General features: G+C 42.0%; 1 protein-coding gene across 2 annotated transcripts in view; it reads right to left on the reverse strand.

Annotated features, from left to right (window-relative positions):
• KCNIP4 (potassium voltage-gated channel interacting protein 4) overlaps positions 1-25,374 on the reverse strand; it is a 447,540-nt gene that overhangs the window by 89,312 nt on the left and 332,854 nt on the right. Inside the window, exon 1 of one of the 2 annotated variants that reach the window (XM_014592459.2) lies at positions 4,229-4,325. The exons of the other annotated variant lie outside the window; for it this stretch is intronic. Within the exon in view, the coding sequence (XP_014447945.1) occupies positions 4,229-4,280 (52 nt within the window). The 5' untranslated portion in view covers positions 4,281-4,325. Of the gene's footprint in view, positions 1-4,228; positions 4,326-25,374 lie in introns of those variants that run through there. 2 annotated transcript variants of the gene reach the window in all.

Here is a 25,374-nt window from a genome sequence, read left to right on the forward strand (position 1 = left end):
CCTACCATGGACGAGAGGAAGAAGGGCACGAGGAAGGGGAGGCAAGAAGTGGGGAGGGAGAAGCGCTGGTGGGAGAAGGAGCAGGTTCACTCCAGGCACTGAAGGTGGGCTAGGACCAATACAGGGGAACTGAGAGCAAAGCTGATTGGGGTTCAGCGGGAGGACAAATGCCCCCGAGAGCCCCCGACAACCAAATGGATGGCTTCTTGACGAAGCAGAGCTGCTCCGCTGGCAGCACAGGAAGTTTGCAGATGCTGTGAAGTGCGACTCAGAGCTAGAAGTCTCTGTGCTCACTTCGCACTCGGAGCCTCTCTGACTCTGGGAATCTAAGGGCTTTTCTGTAGGAAATACAGTTTTTGTTGTTATCTGCGTACTGTCAGTAAAGCTCACATTCCCGCTGTGAGGAATCAAGAGCTTTCTTAACTGCCTTTCTGGGGAAAGAAAATGGAATTCAGGATGTGTACTGACTCATTATTAAACTGCCTTTTAGGTCCCTACAGTTGGAAGGTCCCCCTACGGTGGGCTCTTACGGGACACTGTAGGTTCATTCACAGCTTGAGGCACTCCGGTCAAACCTGCACTCCCTCTGGGGTTCCTTACAACCCACATGCAGACGAGGTTTTGAGCCTCCCCTCCTGTGGCCCGGAGTCCTCTGCTGCTGTGGGTCTAACACCCGCCTTCCTCTCGTATTCTCATAACATCTTTTCAGTCCTGTGCCCGAGTTCTCAGAGCCCAGATCATGGACAAGATGACCTTGCTGGGCCAGGATGTAGCCTGCTGGTGGAGGCAGCTGGATCCCACATGGCCGACCGCACTGTTTGTGTCAGACCTGGAGGCTTGAAAAACACAGTGGACACACACTGCATGCATGTGTCTCAGAATACCAGAAGGGTGGGTGCTTCTTCACTGCCTGCCCTGGACCGGCATCTCTCACCCTGGTCTCTCATCTCTCTGACAAGCACTGAGCACTCTAACAAACTAAAAAAGTAAATGAATAAAAAAAGTCACCTTGCCAATATGGCAGTGTAATGAATGCTTCTCCCTTCCAAATAAGCTACCTTTACATGTTGTATTTTCTTGTGATGGTTAGTAGAGAACCGATGGCCAGTGAGAGAGAGTTTTGTATCTGCAGGTCTTGGGAGTACCCGAATCATAGGCCATGTCTAACATGGATTCAATATCAGCCAGTTTTATAAAATCTTACATTTTAAAAAGAATTATTTTAGGGGCCAGCAGATAACATAGTGGTTACATCACTGGACTCCCACATGGCCAACTACACTTTGAGTCCCGGACCTGGTGGCTTGAAAATCACACTGGATCACACTGGGTGCATATGCATGTGTGCCCAAGATCCCAAGAACAAAGGAGAAGGGATTGTAGCATGGCCACTCCCCTTGGGAGGTTATTTCTCATGTCCTCTCTCACTGTCTCTGTCTCTCTCTCCAGTGAGTGCACTCATCCTTATGGCAAAAATCTCAGGGAAAAAAATTATTATTTTATTTAACTTTAGTTATCATTATTTTAAAAATTTGACCAGAGAGAGAAGGAAAGTGAGAAAGCAAGCCACCAGGTCTGGAACTCAATCCATCATTGGCCACATGGGAGCCCAGTGCCTTTAACCACTATACCACCTGCCAGCCCCCGGAGGTCCCATTTTTATAAAAATGGGTTAGAATCACACTGATTTTTTCTTTTTTTGTGTATCTGATAGAGGTCTGTTTCCTTACAAGATACATCTTGTCCCCTTACATTGAGTAGAAACGTGCATTGCATCCTCCATGAACATTTCGGTAGGGTATGGTTTTACGAGGCAGAGAGCTCACAGGACATGAAGGTCTGTTCTTCAATGAGTGAATATAGAGATCTGTTTGAGCATTACATTGGACCTGTCTGCAGCGCACAAACGACTGTGCTTTCAGTAAGTATCTGGTAAGTTGGCATTTTGATACCAACTTGAAAGGAGAAAAACAATGACTCTAATAACCGAGATTCGCTGACAGATTGTGGCAATAAAGTTGCTGCAGCTTTACGATCGTGCGGAATTAGGGCTTTGACACTTTTCTGGATTGTCGCCTTCTAAGTTGATGATGATGTGTTATGTTTGTGAGATGGTGTGTGTGTGCATGCAATGAAAGAAAAAATATTAAAGCAATGCATCTCAACTACAATTTTAATTTTTTTATATATAGGATTATTACTAATGATAGTCATTTTGACCTGCTTCCTCTCCCCACGGAATATAATGTAAGCTCCAGTAGAACAAAATTCTTCTTTGTTTTGTTTTAATCTGCTTTATTTACTGTTCTATCTTCAGCACAAGGAAGGAGCAGGAACTGACATCTAATAAATATTTCTCGAATGAATGTGAGTTAATCACATGTTATTATAATATATTACGGTTGGCCAATGCCATTGAAACAAATGACTTCTCTAGTCTAGGACATTTTGCTGAATGTATTAGGTTGTTTGAGGTTCTTTCCATAGCTTCATTGCTTTTGTGTGTTGTGGGGACTAGGGACATTTTACGGCATTCACAATTTTAAATCACTAATTGAGCCCACAGATCCTACAAAACGGCATGGCAGAATACGAAGAGAATTGGTGAAACTCTGGCCCATAGCCCCATAGCTAAGATATTGCTCCTAGCTTCTCAATGTCCCATTTCCTCAGTGGCAAAGACCACCACCTTCTCCATCTGATCCCATTCTGATTCTTAAAAAAAATTGTGTATGACAAAGCATTTGCAAAATAGAATATTTATAAATGTCCATGACAAATTACACAGAGCTTCTTCACAGAATAAATTGAGTTTTGCTTCAGCTAGTCTTTACTTTTTACTCCTTAAGAATGCCACAAAACTGGAGAAAAAGAGAAGATGGACTGGTCAGTCTTGCGTGTCACCTTGGCTAGACTGCAGGACCAGCTACTTTGATCTAAGTGTGGTGAAGGCCAGGCCACCCTGGATCGTATGAGTGTGCTTCATCTCATCAGTAGAAGGCCTTAAGCAAAAAGTGAGCCTTCCTGAAAAAGAAATTCTGCCTCAAGACCACAATGTCAAACCCTACCTGGGTTTTCAGTCTTTCAATTTATCCTATGAATTTCTGACATGCCAGCCCCCATAGTCATTTGAGCCAATTCTTTCAAATGTATCTCTTTATATTTAGGTGTGTGTGGATGTGTGTATTTATGCATGTATGTGTTGGTTCTGTTTTTCAAGATAACCCTGACTGGTACAGGGACCAGATGATCAAAGGAAAGAAGTTGTGTTTGTTAAATGATTTACTTTGTGTGGCATTGTAGAGAAAAAGAAGTCAGGATGGTTTAGTCTGGCTCTCTGCCTTCCCATCTTACATTTGAAGGCCACAGGGTAAACAATTTATGCTTTCAGCTGTGGTGCACTCGTGTCCTTGTTATGTAATTATGATTCTGCTGTTTACGCCACTGAATGTAACGTGCATGTGTGTGTGACAGTTTGGTTTTGGCAATGAGTCACTGTTGTCTGCAGGCCTTTTAGAGAAAGGGAGCACCTGGTCAGCTGGCTAGCCCTGCTCAGCTCCATGCTCTGTGTGCTCCAAGAGGGAGGCAGGGCTTTGCAAGTGCTATTACGAGCTCTGTGAGTGCCCCCTGAACTCAGCCAATAAACAACATGACATCAGAGCCTCCTGTCTTTTTCCAACTCCCTGCATCTCAGTTTGACCCACCCTCTGGAGAAGAAAGAAGCTCATAAAACAAGTATTTTTTTTTTCCAATCTAGTGATATTGGTGAAGTTTGGCATTATCTAAATTAATGCTCAGTGCATGTGAATCAAGAAATGTATAAGGCAATATGGCTTACAGCCTCTAGCTGTTCTGCTAACAACAGGCAATGGGAATGTCAAGAGTTATGGCTACAGCCTCTAGCTGTTCTGCTAACAACAGGCAATGGGAATGTCAAGAGTTCCTTGGTTCTGGTCCCCACCACTCAGATCAAACTAAAACATCCCAATGTCTTGAAGCCCAGGCTCTTGTCATCAACACTGTGCTATCAGCCAGCCAAATGGGACAGGTCTTATAATTGCACAAAAGTTCCCCTGCATATTTAGGTAAGCATGAGCACATCAATAGGGTTGTTTTTTTATAATATAATATATTGATTCTTTTTTGAAGTAGAGAACCGCAATGCATGCAGACCTAAACCAACAAAACACACAGTTTGGGGAGTGAAAAAAAAAAAAGCCAAACTTGCTTTGAATAGCAGGAGACGATGCTTTGGCAGCGGAACAGGGCAAGAGCTTCATGAGCCGCTCTTTAATGCTGCGCTTGGTGCTGTTCTGAGCGTAGAGGAAACCTAGAAAATACACGATCGGTTCTGTTAATACCGCCTGCAGACAGAAGCAGGGCTCAGCTGCAGGGTTTATCAGAGAAGCCAGGCAGTCAGGGTTGGGAAGGAAGCCATCCCTCAGGCAAACACAGGCAATGGGCTGGGATCCCAAAAAAGGAAAGAAACAAAATTCTCGTTTATCTGTTTTCCTCCTTATTTAGGTTTTCTTTTCAAACCTTCACACGGTATTAAAGACAGTGACTAGCAAATGAAAACAGAATCGTAAAAGGATATCGAGTGGCAAGAGTAAAATTTAGTGGCCTTGGGGGCCTTAGATCATGAATAAAACAAGTACCACTAAAAGACTTAGCTGGATTGGAATTCCAATATTCAAACCAGCATCAAGGGCCCACCTGACAATTTTCTGTTCTCATTGCTTTCCACCCTTGATTACAGAGGAGGTAGCTGCTTTGCATAAATCATTCACACAGCAATCACCTGTTAGTACCTTTGCCTTCCCTGAAAGCAGGAGAATCAGTGTCCTTGCTATGCACTTATTCACACAGGCTGACGTGCCGGGAGGCTGACGTGCCGGGAGGCGTGCCAGGGTTTCACACGTGGACATTAACGAATGGAACACAGTCGAGCAAGATAATTCCAAAAGAAGCAAGGTATGTTTGTAAAATGTGGACCCCGAAACAGACAGAGCAGTCTGTGACTTCTGATAGTTAGAGGCACTCGGGGAAATCAGTCGAGGCTGGGTGGACAAGCTAGCACTCAGCGGAAGCAACTTTCAGTGTAGACTCCAACTGCCAGACTCCACCAACTTACACCTTCGGAGCTGAATTTGCATGTTTATGTATATTGACTCCTTCCAATCAGAATGCAGGTAGTCAAATACAAAGCAACCCCAGGACAAATTATTTAGTCGAGTTTAGACCGTCTTTATAATACGGACTGGGTACTGTATCTTGTGTTCCTTTTCTATCGTCCAATTCCTACCTTGGAATAAAATAACCCTGACTACAGAACTACTGACCTTTAGGGCCGTTCCACCCCACCATCCATAGGCTAAAGCGTGTGTGTGTGTGTGTGTGTGTGTGTGTGTGTGTGTGTTGAGGTGGGGTGACAAAATGGACAACTAAACATATAAGTCAGATCATTCCTTTGCTTAAAAGCCTGCATATTTTTCTTTACACTTCCTACTAAGGACCCCGGTCCCTGCAAGAACTGGCCCTGACTCACTTTGACAGCATTTTCAACTATCTTCTCTCTCGTTCTCACCATTGGCCCCTGGCCAAAATACCCTTCCAGCCCTTGACGGAATTCACAAAATGGATCCTCCTCTGGCCTCGACACTTGTATGGTATGAAAGGTCTTGTTCACTTGATATCCTAAGTACTGGCTGAGGGTCTGACACATCATAGAAGGAAATGAGCATCTAATGAATGAGTGAATAAATCCACTTTGGGCATCTAAAGGGGATTTCGTTTCATTACCTACATTAGCATCTCAGTAAGCTTTTCAACTTATAAAATTAATCTGTCTTAAAATGGATTCCTTTGTTGGTGTCTTCTTTCTGTACTTCTGAAAGGATGGCTCTACCGAAGTATCCTCTCCTTCATAAACCTCTCTGGGACACTGGGATTTTGCTTAGCCCCTCAAGTAGGCAGTCTGCCCCATCACTGTATGCCATTGCAAAGCTTCATGCCTTGATATGTGTTATTCTCCTTCCTCGACGGCCAACTTGTATATCCCCAGACAGTCTTTAAAACTCAGTTCTAATACACTTTTCTCTGGCAAACCTTCCCTTTGTGTCTCCAACCTAGCTGAGGGAAGAGAAGACCTTTACACATCCTTGTTCTCTCTTCCTCTTGTTCCAGCATCACTTCCTATTTGGGATATCACTCCCAATTGTAGAATGAGACTCTATTCTGCCAAGAAATGACTGAAGTTTCTACCAGTTTTCTGTAGTAGAAGAGAGACGTCATCTTTATCTTCTACCAAGTTCTCTTGCTTCAGATTTGATTTCCCTAGAGCAAGCCCAACTCTATAACCATCCTTAAAACTGGCCCATGGTAGTCATAATGGCGCCCGAAGAGTTAATAGGACCTTTTCAGTGCAATTTGGTATGGCAGTAGGTTACTATCTTTAATCAGTTGTTCGAAGTCTAAGATTTGGTGCCAGCAGGTGGCATGGCGCTTAAGGTGCTGGACTCCACGTGGTGGACTGCGGTTCGAGTCCCAGCACCTGGTGCTTGCCTTCTCACTTTCTCCCTCTTCTGTGAGTGCATGTGACTCGTAGCAAATTTAATAATAGTGAATAAAATTAAATAAATAATCCTTAAAATATTAGCCTAAGGTGTTAGTCCCTGTTTTACTAGTTCTGGCTGAGTGAGCCTCTCACTTTCTCCCTCTTCTGTGAGTGCATGTGACTCGTAGCAAATTTAATAATAGTGAATAAAATTAAATAAATAATCCTTAAAATATTAGCCTAAGGTGTTAGTCCCTGTTTTACTAGTTCTGGCTGAGTGAGCCTCTATAGGTCATTCAACATTTTTGAGGTCTCTTTTTTTAAAATAAATAGTGATTTATGCCGATATAGCTTGGTTGTTAAACAAAAGTTAAAGTTATATTTTAAGAGTGTAATTAACTGTAATTTGTATTTTTTACTATTCTGTTTCTGTAGCGTTTTCTCCTCAATGAGACCTCGAGTCTCTGGGAGGCAGGATGTAGACATTATATAATTTGTGCTCACTCTCATACTTTTCTTTTTCTATTAGGCCATTCTGCTCTTTTCCTCTGGAAATATAGTGGCTGAGTGTTCAGACACTGGAGCCAAAGCGCCTGGAGTCAGATTCAGTACTGTGGACTCAAGGTAAATTTCCTTCATCTCTCTGAATCTCAGTATTCTCATGGGTAAAATGCATTAGTAACAGTATCTGCCTCGCAGAGTTGTCAGGATGTAATGCAGTGATAGATGAAGCCTTTAGCACAGGGACTGCCACACAGTGGCTGCCCAATCAATGCAAGAAATTCATTTGTTCATTTATTGGAATATTTCATGCTCTCTCCTGTCTCTCGGCCTTTCACATGCTGTTATGTGCATCTGAACATTTTCTTTGCCTCCTCTTTGCCTAGTTCATGTGTATTCATTCTTGAGAGGTTAGTTTATTGATTGTTTTCTGAATAAAACCTTATACTATTGACAGAACTAGATTATGAACACCTATTATACGCTCCCATAATGTCTTCATTTTCTCTTTCCTAGGAAATATAATTAAAACAATCGATAATATAATTGTGAATTGTACATATGTCTTCCACACTGCCATGTAAGATTGAAAATGTCCCCTTCCAGCCTTTATAATATTTATAGTAGAAATAATATTTCCAGAGTAAATATTACTAAATAGGCAATCCGACTGTAAAAAAACATTGAACTGAACAAGCCCTGTCAGTCAACTGCTTTCAAGCCCTGCATTCTAAGTATTATAAACAGCAAAGAACTGTGACACTGAAGAGCAGAGACACCCCAGAGATCAACGGGGTCACTGACTGAGGACTGAGATGTGCACACTCAGGGCAGGCTTTGTAATCCTGAGCAGGAAGAGGTTGCTGCAGGTGAAGAACTACGTAGAGAAAACAGAAGTCAGGCGGTGCTGGGAAGTGCTGGCGCTCTGCTGCAGCCAATCCAGAAAGAAAGAAAAAGAAAGAAAAAGAGAGAGAGAGCGAGAGAGAAAGAAAAAGAGAAAGAGAAAGAGAGAGAGAGAGAAAGTAGAAAGAAGGAAAGAATAAAGCACATCAAGGACCTCTGATATTTCCTTGATTGCTCAGAAAGGCCGTTGTTTTTTTATTTTATTTTCTTGTAATGCCAACGAACACATGCATGAGAGACTGAAAGATTCGGACAGAGAGGAAGAGTGAGAGAGAAGCATCCCTCAAGAGGCTGTAGTCATACAATATTTTCTTCCCTTTAATTCTACATCTTATCAGGGTCCTGGGTACACATGTGTGTTTTTCAAACTATCTGGGCAGGAACTTAAACACTGCTCAATCATATGCAGCCCTTAACCACTTATCGCACTGTGGGAGCACACAAAAAAGACACTTTTAGAGATAAAAAGAATTTCCTAATGAAAAATAGAACTACAGTTGGAAACACCAAAAGGAGCTGTTGAACTATGGAAAGGATTCTAGAGCAATACTCAGCACATTTTAAAGGAAAATAAAACAGCTGAAACTCTTGGCACTATACCCTAATAATGCCCATCACGCTATCAAAACTGACCAGACATGGCAAGGAGCAGAAAACTAGTAAATAAAGCTATACCATAAGATGACAAGGAGGTTCCACTGCAGGGGTGGAGCTGACATGGCGTAACTGTGTAATACAGAAACCATGTGCAATCTGATGATAGAAAACGATTTCAGAGAGAGAGAGAGAGAGAGAGAGAGAGAGAGAGAGCCTGATTGATCTGTGTGATGTATAAGAAGCCCATTGTAAGCATAAGCAGAGAACTAAAAGAGAGTAAAAAATGTTTTGAAGAAATAATGGCAAAAGCATTTCACATTTGTTTAAAAAAAAAATCAGCAAAACTTGCTGAATCCCAGGCAAGATAACCACAGGAGGAATAACATAACACAGCTCTGTCAGAGTTAAATGGCTGAAAACCAAAAATAAGAAAAGCCTCTGAGGGAAAAGAAAAACAAATAAAAATACACATGCATATAAGGGTATAGGTAATTTGAGAGTGGATTCTCGCCGAAAACAATGGGGAGAGGAAAACAATGTAATAACTCTCTTAAATTTCTCAGGGGAATGCAGAGACTGTCAACTCAGAATTCTGTATTTAATAAAAATAGCTTCATTGACAGTGAAGGTGAAATAAAGGTATTTTAAGATAAATTAAAGCTGTTGTAAGTCACGGCTAATAGACCTACATTACAAGAACTGCTAAAGGAATTTCCTGAGGCTGAGGGGAGATTATAAGAACACTTGAACCTAGAGGTAGAGACAGCCTAAAAAATTGAAATGATGTGAATAAATATAAAGTATTACCTTGTTTACTCTTTTTAAAATTCTTTTTTGTGTACAACCAAAAACGATATTGTGAAGTCATTACACGTGTGGATATAAAATTTCTGGCAATAACAGCATAAGGGTTAGGAGAGAGTAATTGAATTTTACTGGTGGATAGCCCTTCCATTTTACACAAATGAGGACGATATTAACCCTACAGTCTATAATCCGTGAGAAATACATGTTGAAATCTCTGGATGGTGGGGAGTAAAGGTAATATGTGATACTCTCGACATTTTAACAGAAGAATTAAAGTGGAATACCAAGCATATTTAATTAACTCCAAAGAACTCAGGCACGGAGAAATGAGGAGCAGAATGTAATGGGATGAGTAGGGCGTGCAGAGAAGACGGCACGCATGTCATGAGCAGGTACATGCAGAACCCACGTGGTACGCTTCCCCTGAGTGGACACGACAGTTGTCCCCACACCCTGAAGGGATAACTGAGTGCAAAGGCACCCTAAGGACGACCCTGACAGAATCAGGGGTGGGACTGCACCCTTCCGTCAGAAATACGAAAAGGAGTATTCGCTGCCCCAGTCAGCGAAGGGTCTTCCTTTGTAGGACACTTAGCCTCAGCGAGACCAAGCATTCTTTGACAGATCAACTTCGTTACATGCAATAAGTATTTATTTTTTCATTTGTTCAAAAGGCATTTTTATAATGCATATATTGCACACATTACGATGTTCTTTCTACAACTCTGGATACGTAATGATCTCGTAGGAAAAAGTCCCTGTGACCAAGAACCTAACCAAGTGCATCAGAATACCCATACCCTGCTATGGTGCATGATGGATTCGTCGACTTGTCTCAATAAACACTGAATTCTCTGAAAGGGAGGCTCTGTTTGTTCACTAGTTCATTCATTCAGAAACACTGGTTGAACCAAACAAACGAACACTGGGTGAGTAAGTTCCTACATGCTAGGCACTGCCCTGGGTTCTGGGAATAATGCTTTGAATGAAACAGAAAACAAAATTCCTATTTCAGTAAACCATACATCATCGGTAAGAGAAAAGTCATAAACACGCATACATTTCGAGATATAAAACATGTGAGACAGAAAGCGAGGATGGGGTTTGCGAACCTGCTGGTGAACAGGAGTGGAGATGGGGTGGGGAGGATTGGAGCTTGGCACGTGGTGCCTGTGGAAGGCGTCACTGGAATTACGTTTACGCACGAACACGTCTAAAGGAGATGAGACGATCTCTTCGTTTATTTTGACTGTCCGCCTTGCACATGGGGATATATTCAGTGTAATACATGTATCTCGAGTGAGGAATGTTATTTAAGTCAGTATTTATTACGACCTGCCTCGAGCACATTAATACCTTAGCTTATTCGACCACATAAAGCACTGAATCTCACGACCTCTGCACTAATTTGCTGCCTGAAATTCATGATGAAGTCAGCTCCCATTGTCCCTGCCTCTAGAAGCCGAACAGCACTACGGGTATACTAGCACTTCACAAATAAAGAAACGAAGTCATTTTACAGTGAATAAAGAATTGTGCAAGTAGGGAGGCCACCTTGGGATGCAACTGAACGACCACGCGTGACTGCCAGTGGGACGGACTGCCTCGCACAGGCCCTGCCGTGGCTGGAACAAGTCGACGCGTCCCCCTTGGTCACTCCGCTGTCCTCCAGGCAGAGCCCCGCAGTGGCACGCGCAAGTGGCCATTCTGCAATGCCCGCTCTTTCTATCACACAGAAACGCCTTTACACGGAAGTGTCAGGTTTCACTGGTGAGTGGCGTGCCATGAGTGAGGAATTCTACAAGTCCTGGGGATGGTGACAGGACTGGGAGTCCTGCGATGACAATCACGCTGATTGTTCCCGCAGTACGCTCAGAGCACGCGCTTGTACCTCCTGTGGCTTTGCTCGGGAAGGAAAAGCCCTGCTCTAGAACTCACAGCTCTGACCTGCTGCCGTCTCGTGCTTTTGAATCATGGACGGGGTTCTTCTTCCCAGATCCTAACACGTGGGTGTCTGGTGCAAGAAAATGACTAATAGCATTTCGGCAGACATGGTGTCTTCCCGTGAATTAATCATGACGGCAAAACATCATCTGGAGTTTCAGAGGGACGGCGACGCGGCCTGTGTTTCCCCTGAGTCCGTGACAAGCTGACTGATTAGCAGTGACAGGTGCTGGGGCCGGGAGTGCTCGCTTCGCTCCCAGTGTGAGCTTGTCTGCCCAGATGTGTGTCTGAACGTGGAGCTTCCAGCTCATCCACGCACACACACAGAATCGATTCATATTTTCAAATCTGCTCCTGAAAGTACCTGGCCTCGGATCATTTCGGGTTCACACTCTGGTCATCATGTTTGCTGAAATTGCTGCCAAACCGTACCATTGGACGATGAAGCCAATGCCAAATTATTCCCCTCTAAGAAGGGAGTCACAGGGCGCTGACGGACTGCCAAGGGAAATGCCCGCATCTCATTCGGTAGCTTTGTCAACGCCGGAGGCAGAAAATGGGCTTTCTTAATTGACCTGTCTGTCGCCTGCTCGCTTCGCTCCCAGTGTGAGCTTGTCTGCCCAGATGTGTGTCTGAACGTGGAGCTTCCAGCTCATCCACGCACACACACAGAATCGATTCATATTTTCAAATCTGCTCCTGAAAGTACCTGGCCTCGGATCATTTCGGGTTCACACTCTGGTCATCATGTTTGCTGAAATTGCTGCCAAACCGTACCATTGGACGATGAAGCCAATGCCAAATTATTCCCCTCTAAGAAGGGAGTCACAGGGCGCGGACGGACTGCCACGGGAAATGCCCGCATCTCATTCGGTAGCTTTGTCAATGCCAGAGGCAGAAAATGGGCTTTCTTAATTGACCTGTCGCCTGTGAGGCACGTCCCCCTAAGGCCTACCAGCTAATTCAGAAGGACGGGGCCTGAAGGTGCTTGCACATGCTGAGCATAATCTACAAAATCTATATGCAAATAGAGTTAACTTTACTCTCTTCAGAGCTGCCACTTAAAGACACCTGTTTTTCCCAAAATGAATGCTCGTCTGGCAGCCTCGGTCTCTGCCCGTTTCTCTAAGCTGGTATCTGTCTTCTCAGAGCTTTCTTCCATTCCTCCCTCGCTGCTCCTTTCTTTTTCTTTTTATTTCTTTTTCAGCCTGCCTTCCTTCCTTCCTTCCTTCCTTCCTTCCTTTCTTTTCCTTTCTTCTTTTCTTTCTTCTTTCTTCCTCTCTCTTTTTCTTTCTTTCTCCCTCCCTCTCTCTCTCTTTCTCTCACTCTTTCTCTTTCTTTCTTTTCTTTTTCTTTTTCTTCTTGCTTTCCACGAGCAAGAGAGAAAGAGAAGAGAGAGGGTGACAGAGACATGGGTATCCCTAACAAGGTATCCATGCCTCGTGTCCCCCAGCCTCAGCCAGCCCAGAGCGGGGCATGCACATGCCTGGCGTGCTCCGGGCATCTCTGGCTGAGACCTCAGGACCTCCCCATCTGGGTCAGCCTCACAGCGCAGGGAGCAGGACCACTGACCGCTGCCTGCCCCTATCATTCTTCTCTTAGATTTGCTCCTCTGTTTCCATCTGTGTCTCTGTCTCCCTCTCCTCTGCTCCAGGATTCTTCTGCGTCATGCCGAGCTCTGTCTCTTTGTTACTCTGTCTCTGTGTGAGGCCGTCCTTTCTCTGCCTTCCTTCACTCTGTCTCTCTCTCTCTCTTTCTGCCTTTGACTCAGTTTCTCTCTCAGTCAAAGGAGGACCCTGTTTACCCCTTACCTTCGTGGTGGTTGTGTGCCTCTCGAAACGCCTGGAGAGCTTCGGTCAGCTGGGCACGGGGTAACGGCTGTGAGTTCTACAGGTGAGTAGCAGGGAGCACGAGGTGGGCAGAGCTACGGTGCGGCCCTAAGGCAGCAGCACGGGCTGGGCTGGCCACTCGGTGCCCTGCTCTCTGCAAGACTAGTCAGAGGGAAGCAGCAGAGAGCAGCACATTTTCTCGGGGATCTTTCAAGATTATTCATTGAAGCCCAATTTTCCTTTGACTGTCTGAACAAACTGCTGAAAGTTCTTATAATGGGGATATCTTTTCTGGGGAACATGAAAATTACCCAGAGCTCCTTATGAGTAGGGTGACAAGCGCTCCTGGTTGGCCCAGGGCACTGTCAGCTTCTGACAGCTCTCCTGAAACTCCATGTGTCAACACCTCCCTTCTGGGTTCAAAGATGTTCTGGTTTAGATCCAATTTTTAACACGTGCCCATGCTGTCAACGGCAGTGCATTCGCTATTTACTAGTACCGTCTGTTCCTGGAGATGAGTACTTATGTGGTCACTGACATAATGCCCATTTCATTACATGGTAAACAGTGCAAATGCTAAGCCTCATGTAAAATGGTATTTAAAAATGACTGTAATTAGTAGGAAAGATGAGAGAGGGAGCTAAAAATATAAGTATTTGGGAACACAGTGAAGGAACATTTGGAGTGGAAAGACTCGCAGCTCTGGGGTCAGGAAGAACTATTTGAATCTAAGCTCTGCCGCTTTTTTCTGCAAGTCCCTGGAAAGGTGACTTACCCTCACTGGGCCGCTTTGATCTCTCCTATATCGTGAGGACACGGTAACACCAGGCCTCGGCTCTCTCTGGGTGAGTTAAGAGGTTCAGACAAGGGTACAGATACACAAATGCCGGCTGCTCAGTCTCTCTGTCCTCACGGAGTGAATGATGAAAAAGCGTGTTTGTGACCCAGAACCCAAAGCAAAAAGAGCTATTTCCAAAATAATAGCAGTACAGTTTTTGCCACAGCAGCCCTACAGCATAGTCCACACCCAATGTCTATCGTGAGCGTTTTCATAACAAGTTATTACAAATATAAAGTAAACTCATATCCTAGTGTACTTCTTTCTTCCTCAAGCTGCTAACCCATCACGTGATATGGTATGATAACAAATAACCTATACTTGATTATTGTTTTTATTTTTCAGGTTTTAAGCATTTCTATTCCTGGAGCAATAGTAATTCCAAGTTTTCTTTTGGAAAAAAACGATCATCTAATTAAAAATCAGAAAGCTGATTATGACTGAGTGAGACTGACTCTTCCCATGACAAGAGGCCACAGACATAATGAATGAATTGACATTTGATAAAATTTGGGATTACGTAGTGCACTTTCCTGTTTGAGCAGAGTGTTTACTACATAATGAATCTTTTTCCGTAGTAAGTAGTTACAGCCGTAGGTACTGCCCACGCAACCCTGATCATGTTATGACGGGTCAATCACCTGACCTTTCATAATATGGTTTTTAGAAAGATTTTTCAGGGAAGAAATGACTTACTTCCTTTTGCTTAAATTCTGCTTATCTTCTCTTAGTATAAAATGCCATAGATTCTGATAGTCTAGTGAAGAACCTTAGTTTCTCCTTGGAACAAAATGAGGAAAGAAAGGAGGGGTTTAGAGCAAGGGAGTGATATAAAGTGACTACACGCTTTACTTAACCTTCTCCACAATGGTGAAAACAAGCTCAGTCTCTGCCCTGTGAAGTTGACAGTCAATTACAGAAATGACCATCTACCAGGGAAGGCGAATATGAACAACGAACTCAACAAGAGAACAAGACAGCACCCTAACCTTCACCTTGACCTTGCCTCAAGGAAAGACGCAGATAAATGATGCTGAAGTACAGTGTTCTGGCAACAATACGGAGGGGACTTTTTATGTGCCAAGCACTTTGTAAGCCTTCTATCATTAAACTTCACAAGAGCCCCACGTGGCAGGTAACGTTATGAAAGTCAAATTATAGCCAAGGAGATTAATGTAGCAAGATCAGGCAGGTTATAAGTGGCCACATCTGGGTGTGAGCGCTGGTTCACGTGTCTAACTCTGGTGTTTGACATTCTGACCTCTACGCTGCACGCAATGGCTCCACAAGACAGACTGCTTCGTTTATTGGACACATGCAATTGGGCCATCTCTGGCTGCGGAATATTTATTTCACATCACAGAATGGTTTCTCTTTTGTTTTATTTTGTTCCCCATCCATGCAGCTTCTTAAATCACCCTATCTTGAATATAATTCTGAAAATTTGGTGTGAACTGTGATCCTTGGCTAGGAATGCTGCCTCGAACTCCATTGTTCATAGACCATCCATCAAATTCTTGGTGGTATTAACAAATTATAATGCAGTTGAAGAGCAAGCTGCGCTACGAGATCTAATTTCTTCATCTGAAAAATAGGGCTAAGAAGATGTGACACTCACTAATCTCAAGGAAGTTAGAAGATGAATGGAGAAATTGTTTCTGAAAAACCTTTCAAAGGCCACAAGAACTAACATATCATCAATCCATTACAACTTCCGATGTGAGATGTAACTTTTTTACTTTTAGTCGTTTTGGGTCATTATAGTCAATCTTCATCTTCTAGCCAAGTTCTTACTCTATAAAAATATCTATCCATTGGGACCAGCAGTTAGTGTAATGGCTATATCACTGGACTCCCATGTAGTTGACCGTGGTTTGCGTCCTAGACCCAGTGGCTTAAACTCACGCTGGGCGCGTGTGCGTGCGTGCCCAAGATCCTGAGAGGAGAATGGAAGAGAAGGGATTGCAGAGTGGCCATCCCTCCTAGGGGGTGATTTCTCACTTTCTATCTCTCTGTCTCTCTCTGTCTGGCGAGCGCACGTGCCCTATAGCAAAAACCTCTTCAAAAAAAGAAAAAAAAATCTATCCATTCATTTAACCAATAAATACTTATTGCCTATACTTCAAGGTAGACCTTGTGCTAAGCATATAGGGCAAAAATCAAATAAGATACTCAACGAAGTTACAGTGTTTATAGAACATCAATTACTTGGCCCCAATTTCTCATTTTAGAATCACTAGGGTGACTTAGACATTAGCCAGACTCGATCATTCTGGAGTGACTATGGTGGGCCCTATATCCGATGACTGGTATTTTTATGAGAGGAGAAGATACACATGCACAATGTTAGGGAAGAGGCCACGTGAAGATGGGGGTAGGACTGTCAGCTACAAGCTGAGGAATGCCAAAGGTATCGTAACTGCCAGAGGCAAGGAATAGCTTCCTCCTCAGAGCCTCCAGATAAAACCAACGCGTTGACAGCTTCACTAGGACTTCCGGCCTCCTGAACTGCAAAAGAAGAGCCTCTTGTGAAAGCCACCCCATCAGTGATAACGTGTTGCACCAGCCCTCGGAAACGAACATAGACTTCTCTTAGCAGATCTTTGAAAACATCAGAGAAAATAAAAGTAAACCATATAAAAGTAGACCACGAGTTCACCTCCTACATTACAGAGGGCATGGTCTTTAACCACAGGCAAGACTCCCTCCTCAATTTAAGGCAGGATGTTCTGTTCAGCATATTGTCTCGTGAGTACGGAGAGAGTTTTGCAAATCACTACAAGGGTATTCATATCTGACATACTCACCTCATACTTGAGTCAAGTGAATTTCTACCTGTGGGGAGTAGGCATGTCCCACATTCTGCAGGAGTTAGTTAGGAAAACATCGGCTCAGGACGAGCACTCACTAAGAACAAAACAAGAAGTAAGGCTCTCTCAGTGTTGGTTTTCGTGAATTAATTAGCCACATATTCATTGACTATCGGATGACCTTCCCTATCCTTGAGAGCGACGGTCAGATTTCCTATGCCGCCCTCATGGTGCACCCTTCCACCATCTTACCCATCCCATCTCCAACTTTACTCTCCAAACTCTGCTCTTGCCTCTTATGGTCCCTGTGCTGAAAGTTCGTATCTGAGAAAGGATTGGAGTCACCTCCTCGCCTTTGTCAGCTCTTTACTGCAATGTCACCGTCTCAGGGAGGCCACTCCTTACCATCCAATTCCTTCTCTATTTTACTACATAGATTGGTTAATATGGGCATACAAGGGACATTTCTCAATACAATAAAAGCTACGTATGAAAAACTCACGGCTAGTACCATAGTCAATGGGGAAATGCTGAGCGCTTTCCACTCAAAACCGGAACAAGACAGCTGCCCACTTTCTCCCCTTCCTTTCAGTATAGTATTGGAAGTCCTAGCCAATACAATCAGAAAAGAACCTAAGACAAAAGGCATTCGAACAGGGAAAGAAGAAGTGAAGTTGTCTCTATTTGTAGATGACATGATTATATATATATATATGGATAAAATTCAAAAGAATCTTCAAAAAGAAAACCTCTTGGAAATGTTAAATAAATATAGTAAAGTGGTAGGATACAAAATCAACATAGAAAAATCTACATTTTTTTTTTATGTACACCAACAACAAGCAGTCTGAGGTAGAATTGAAGAAAGCAATCCTAATTACAATAGCCACAAAAACAGTAAAACACTTAGGAATAAAACTAACCAAAGAAGTCAAAGACCTCTACAAGGAAAACTATGAAAAACTCAGAAAATAGATTGAAAATGATACAAAAAAGTGGGAAGGCATACCATGATCCTGGCTTGGAAGAACTAATATAATCAAAATGTCAATCCTACCCAAATTGACTTATAAATTTAATGCAATCCTGTTTAAGTTATCAGAGATCTTTTCCATAGAATTAGACCAAATAATCATAAGTTTTTTTCTGAATCACAAAAAGACCCATATTGCAAAAGCAATACTGTGAAAAAAAAAAAAGTGGAGTAGGTAGCATCTTACTCCTGATTCCCAAATATATTAAAATGTTAATCAAAACAACAAGATACTGGCACAAAAACAGGCATGTAGACTAATGGAACAGAATAGAGACCCCAGAAATAAACCTCCAAACATGCATCCAACTGATTTTGGACAAAGGGTATAAGACAATTCAATGAGGAAAAGAAAACCTCTTTAGCAAATGGTGCTGGACAAACTGAGTATTCATCTGATGAAAAATGAAACTGAACCCCTATCTCTCACCATTAACAAAAATCAGTTCAAAATGAATCAAAGATCTGAACATAAAACCCCAAACTATAAAACTGCTTGTGGAAAACACAGGGAAAAACTCTTGGATACATTGGAGTAAGCAAAAACTTCATAAATCAGACCCACAAAGCACAGGCAATCGTTATGAAAATAAACGAGTGGGATTACATCAGTTTGAAAAGCTTCTGCGCAGCAAAAGAAACAATGATTAGAGCAAATAGACCTCTCTCTGAATGGAAGAACATACTTGCAAATTCTATCTCAGATAAGGGAACGACAACCAGAATATATAGGAAACTCAAGCAGCTTACTTGGAAAAATAAAATCAATCCAATTAAAAGGCAAATAACTGAACAGACAACTCTCCAAAGAAGATATATAAACAACAAATAGTCAGGATAGCTAAGATTAAAAAAATATTGATGGCAAGTGCTGGAGAAGCTGTGGCGAAAAGGGAACTCCCCTACAGTGTTGGTTGGGATGTAAAGCAGTACAGCCACTATGGAGAACCATATAGAGATTCCTCAAAGATCCACAAATAAAACTACCATATGATCCAGCAATTCCATTACTGGGTATCTACCCAAAGAACAGGAATGCACTCAGTTGGAAAAACACTTGCACATCCATGTCTACTGCAGCATTACTCACAATTGCTAAGGCATGGAACCAATCCAAATGTCCACAAATCGATGGATAGATTAAAAAGGGTGGCACATATGTACTGTAGAATACTATTTAGTCATATACAACAATGAGACCCTACTATTTGATAGAAAGTGGACGAATATGGAAGATTTACTGCTAAGCAAAGCAAGCTAGACTTTGAAAGAGTAGCATTGTATGTCCCCACTCAGTATATACTGAATGTCTGCACTCTACGCAAAAGCTGGAAGACTGGAAGGTATAGAATCATGGAGAACAACTGTGGATATAAGGGACAATGTGGGAGAAAGGTAGGAAATGGGGGGGGTGAGAGATAGAGAATCAAGAAAAGAAGAAGAAGAAAACCATTTATGGGACACAAAAAATGAAAAACTAACTGTTGATGATAATATATGGTGATATTTTTGATAGAACCAATATACAGTATATTTAGGATAGGAAAATTAATTTGATATGCTGTAATGATACACAGTGAATAAATGTAAAAAAAAGAAAAAAATTGATGAGGATACAAAAAAAAAAAAAACCTACATGTAGAACTATCTTTTGATCTAGTAATTCCACTTCTGGGTATCTGTCCACAGGACAAGACTACATTCAGTTGGAAAAACACTTGTTTACTGCAGCATTATTCATAATTGCTAAAATATGGAATCAACCTAAATGTCCAAGACCAGATGAATGGACTGAAAAAGTTCAGCACATATACACTATAGAAAAATGAGACTTGAGGGACCAGCAGTTAGCATAATGGCTATGTCACTGGACTCCCATGTAGTTGACTGTGGTTCACGTCCCGGACCCGGTTGCTTAAAACTCATGCCAGGCGCGTGTGCGTGTGTGCCCAACATCCCGAGAGGAGAATGGAGGAGAAGGGATTGCGGCGTGGCCATCCCCCCTGGGGGGTGATTTCTTGCTTTCTGTCTCTCTGTCTCTCTCTGTCTGATGAGTGCACATGCCCTATAGCAAAAACCTCTCCAAAAAAAAAAAAGAGAGAGAGAGAGAGAGACTCGAGACCAGCAGGTATTGTAGTGGTTATGGCACTGGACTTCCATGTGCTCGACCGCAGTTCACATTCTGGACCTCGTGGCTTGAAACTCATGCTGCATGAATGTGTCTGTATGCCCAAAATCCTAAAAGGAGAACAGAGGAGAAGAGATTGAAGCATGGCCTTCTCCCTGCGGGGTCAGGGGGCATCGTTTCTTGCTTGCTGTCTCTCCGGTGAGCACATATACCCTTATAGAAAAAATAATCCCTCATAACAAAACAAACAAAAAAGCTGGACCCTGGCATTTGACACAAAGTGGTTGAATATGGAAGATTCAATGCTAAGTGAAGTAATCCAGACTTTGTAAGAGAGGCATTGTATGTCGCCACCTAATATATACCAAATGTCTACACTCTACAGCAGAGACTGAAAGACTGGAACGTATAAGAACATGGAGAGCAACTGTGGGAACTGGAGACAGTGTGGGAGGGTGATGGGCAATATAGGGACGGGATGGGAGTGGGGACTAAACAAAAGGAAAACCACAGTGTATGCTGTAAAGTTGTGCAGTGAATAAATGTAAATCATATAATAAAATTTAAAATGAAAAAATATTTTAAAATACTCCAATATCTCAAAGATTTTTAGATAACTTCTTCCTGTGCCCGAAGTACGGTGCTTTGACATGTTGAATCCTTGGACTAAAGGAGATTGGAAAGCCTTAGAAGCAGCTTCAGAAGCCCAGTTTTTTTCTGATCTTCTCCTGCCCTCCTGGCTTCTACCTCTGCAAATCTTCCAAAGTGATCACAGAAACTTGAATCCCTTTTACCCCAAGTAGGTCATAGAAACTAGAATCCTTACTCTCAAAGTTAGCTGTAAATCTAACCTTCTCCACTCTTTCTCTGTGAGAGTTAGCCAGAAGGAATTCTTTGACCTACCTTTTCTGATAGTAGGTCATAAGACCTTTGTTCCAGAAGGAGTCCTGCCCTATAGCCTGAAGGAAGAAGCTACACAGAAGCCACGAAGAATATGAATAAGCAGGCCTTAATTGTTCCCCCTCAATAAATTACTATTAGATCATACCCTACTGTCCAATAATATTTCTACATAGCTGTCTATTCATTGTCTAACCTACGTATAAAAATAAATAGTTTTCCCTAGGTCTTTTGGTCTTCATTTCTTAGGACTCCCATGACACATAAAACTTAGATCAAGTTAATTTGTTACGCTTTTCTCTCACTAACCTGTCCTTCATTATGGAAGTGCCAGCCATGACCCTTAGGATGGGTGATGAAAGATACCGGATCTGTTTGTCCTTACAGCCCCCAGCACATAGCTAAGGATCCAGACTTAGGCCTGTACATCTTAATGCAAAATAAAATATGTTTGCACATTCTAGGCAGTTAGAAAATCACATGAATGCAAATGCTAGCTCATTGAATCCATTGAGATGATCAATACTAGTTAACAATATAATTGATTGTATCAGTTGAGGTACAAATGACATTCTCAAATTATGTCAATGTGATTTCAGAGTAAGTCATATTCAATTCAATAATGTAGGTGGAAAGATTCCTAATGCTTTAATCCTAGATCTTCTGTCTGCACAACAGAAAGATCAAGGACAGCAAATCAGCGCTCCTAAGATGGATGTGAGTAGCTCTTCCTGCTAATGTGATTTGCAGTAACGAAGGCTTTAGGCTGGCACACAATGTGAAATATTGTCCTTGAAAACAGGTGGCATTGCCTGCTGCCCAGCCCTTTTATTTATTAGAATCTGAGCCAGGAAAATCTATCATTAAAAACTATCATAGCAGCTGAGAGACAAGGTCCTGATGAAGAAAAATAGCGAAAAGTAAATAGGTGTTTTCTATACCTGCTTCTCACTCTCTTGACCACCTCAAAATACTGCCAAAGAGAACTGTTTTCAGCTACCAAAGTCACATTTTGTATATACACTGGAAATAGTATGATATGAATGATAAAGCTTTATATCATGGGCAGACTTGAAAATTAGACAATACTCAAATTTTGTCCCATTTGTCAAAAACATTGTAACTTCAAATTTGGCAGACTGAATAAATAGTGAGCTGTTTAGGATATCAGTCTAATGATATATACCATACAGTATATAAACCAATTATAGGCATCCTTGCTACCCTGGTGGAAAAACCCATTAAGATACTCAAGCTCTTCAAGAAAATGTCCTTCAAATAAAACACGATCCCTGTACAATTCATTCGAAGTTTCCTCCCAAACAGAGTGGGACTGAATTTTTAACCTGGAAAGTCCTAGCATCACTCAATTTAATTCTGCAAATGTCTGTTGATGCTTAAGACTCATTAAATGCCAACTGATGTTTTTCTTAGGGACTTTAGGGTTTTACTGGAAAGAAAGTGAACTTTTTAGACATAAAGTGAAGTCATTTAGAAAAAGCAGCTTACTACAGGTATTGAGCCTGTGCCTATCTCCATAATTCAGAACTTGCTACATTGGGTTGGATCTTTTAGACTCTAGATCTTCCAGATGTCTACGAAATGAAACACAGGGCTGCTTAAGAAACCAAAACCCACCATACTTTAGAAATCTGTTGTGAAAAGATATGTTATAAATACTGCCACATATAAGCTTCTTAAGAATCATTTATGAAGAAAAAAACTGAACTGGAAATGTTTAACTTGCCAAAGATCAGAAGTCTAAGAACTAACAGAGTACACGTGGATGCCTGGTCTGTGAGCACAGGGAGGCCCCCTCATACACTATTAACATGTCATTCATCTGTCTTGCTCCCATCATGCAACGTCTTGCATTGGCTGCTCGTACGTACTTGTTAAATGAATGAATTCAGGTTGGTTTAATGTCAAAGAAGAAAAGGAGGCTTCATTTTAAAAATAAACCATGACTTTTTCTCAAGGTTTCCAAAAAACTAGCATTGCATTGGGATGATATAAAATGCCAGATCCTGGCAAACTTCACTTTCACTTGAAGACAAGAGCATTCAGAAAGCTGAGCCTGCAACATTTGCAGAACCAGCTCTGAACTGGTGCTGTTAGGTTACTAGTTAGCAGGAGATGGGAGTACAGACAAGGAAGTCCAGCACCATCACCAAAATTTAATAATCTGAGAAAATAATGCTGTCAAAGAAGCCTTAGATTATAAAAAAGGAACACACTGAAGTTATGACATTGAGAAAAGTTACCCAAACAGAGAGAAAGTAATATCGTACTCTTAAACTAAAATTTCATTGGAAGCTTGTAAAAATGTCTTCCTGGGTAGGAGAAAATTATGGATCCTATTTTCTTGTCTGAATGAGTGAGCCCATTGGCTGTAATATGGGCTGAGGATCGCATATGCATAGAACAGAGCAGGACAATTTGTCTGATAAACGTATTTATAATGACGATAACGCCAAGGTCTATGTAGGTTTGGGGATATTGAACTGAAGAACTTAGAGCCTCATGTTAGTGATGATAGTAATTCATGCCATCTTGTTTTGTTTTCATGGACTTTGCAAAGCATCATCTAATTCGATCTTCAGAAGAAAGCCCTATGGGATAAGTGTGTTTGCTATTACAGTGTACATATTACAAATGAGGAAACTGAGGAAGCTTAGAAAACATAAAACTCAGTGACTGTTCAGCTGAATTTCTCTTTTTCAGGCCCCCTCAAACTGAGTTCCTTTATGTTCTTGTTACCAAAAGTGTGATACTCAGGACCAGCAAGTGGTATAGTGGTTAAGGTGCTAGATTCCCACAAGGCTGACTGTGGTTCAAGTCTCAGACCTGGAGGCTTGAAACTCATTCCAGGTATGCGTGCAAGCTTGCTCAAAATCCCAGGAGGAGAATGGAAAAGGGACTGCGGCCTGACCATCCCCCCGAGTGGTGATTTCTCCCTCTCTCTGTCTCTCCAGTAAACAACCCGCCCTATAGTAAAAAAAAGAAAAAAAAATCTTTCTTAAAAAAATGTGATACTCAGAGCATCAGCCTCGTCTGGGAGCTTGTTAGAAATGCATAATCTTCAGATGCAGTCCTGAGCTACGGAATCAGAATTTGCATTTTAATATGATCTCCAGGTGATTTGTATGCACATTAAATTGTGAAAAGCACCATATATATCATGCCCTATTAGTCATCTGGAATGCCTGCTTTTGAAATCTTATCTCAACTCATTATAAATGAGGGGTAAATAAAGGGAACTATCATAAGAATAAACCACCAGTCTTTGAATTTCCTGAAAACGTAATCAGATTAAAATATTAATGGCACCAGTGAAGCCAATACAATATAGGCTGAGATTATGACTCTGAATCACGGTTTTGCGGCTTGCTGGGTGACTCTGAGGACATCCTTAACTCTTTAAGCCTCAGCCCCACATCTATAGATGAATACAATAAGCGCATCACCCTCAGGACTTCATTGTGAAGGTCACATAAAATGAGTACACAGAGCTAGTACAAGGTGAACATGCTGTAATGCTCATTATTTTAAGCATAATACACACCAGAAATTCACTCTATCTTACCAAGAAAGAAAAATAAAAACTTTTAAGGTTCTCTTGGGTCTTCACTAAGTCAGCCCTTTGAAAGCAACCTTACAGGCTCACTTTATGTCAGCCCCAATCCTTGCAGCACCACAGGGTGGACAAGGGCATGGTGTATTTCCGGAGAATTACGCCGGAAGGAAACCTTGAAGAATTTTCTAGGCTTTTTCTAAAGACATTACTCATCTATGTCCATATTCTAAGAGGCCAATATTATTACATAGTATATTGGCTTGAATTCTCACCTTTTGGAACCTGTAAGTCTGACTCTTCCAAGATTTTATAAGCTACTAAAAATTGTTTGAAAAATCTAACAGCTGAGTAGAAGCTTGGTTAAGTTCTCCTCCAAAGATGCTTAGAATATAGAGAAGGGGTGGTCTGTACTGGGGTGCTGGAAGTCACAGGGAGGTGGTAAGAGCTGAGAAGTTGATCTAGCAGGGTTAGCTGAACACAAGGGACCGTGGAGTTCTCATTATACATTCCCAGGGTCATGCCGCTGATGCCTCGGGGTATTCTAAAGGAAAACGTCAAGACTAAATGAACTGCCATGCTGTCTCTGATACGTACAGAGGCGATGTGAAGATCTGACTTTTGTTCTGAGTGAGACAAGAAATGGAAAATGCTTTATTAGCACACATGTAACAGACGAGTTCTAAGCTACCATTGTGCCATTGCTTCTCATACGGGAGACTGTCCGAGCCTTGATGTGTGTGGTGTGCTGGTTAAAATGAGACATCCTAACCCACTAGGCTAAAATAGGGTAAACCAGGCCAAGTCACCCTGCTATTTCTGCATGTGGAGTCATTATTCTCCGTGGAGCTAACAGATTCTTCTTTTTTTTTTTTTTTTTTTTTTTTGAGAGGTTTTTGCTATAGGGTGCATGTGCTTGCCAGAAAGACAGAGAGAAACAGAGAGACACAAAGC

This window comes from Tupaia chinensis, unplaced genomic scaffold (assembly GCF_000334495.1).
Source record: "Tupaia chinensis unplaced genomic scaffold, TupChi_1.0 Scaffold000695_1, whole genome shotgun sequence".
Classification (NCBI taxonomy): Eukaryota; Metazoa; Chordata; class Mammalia; order Scandentia; family Tupaiidae; genus Tupaia; species Tupaia belangeri.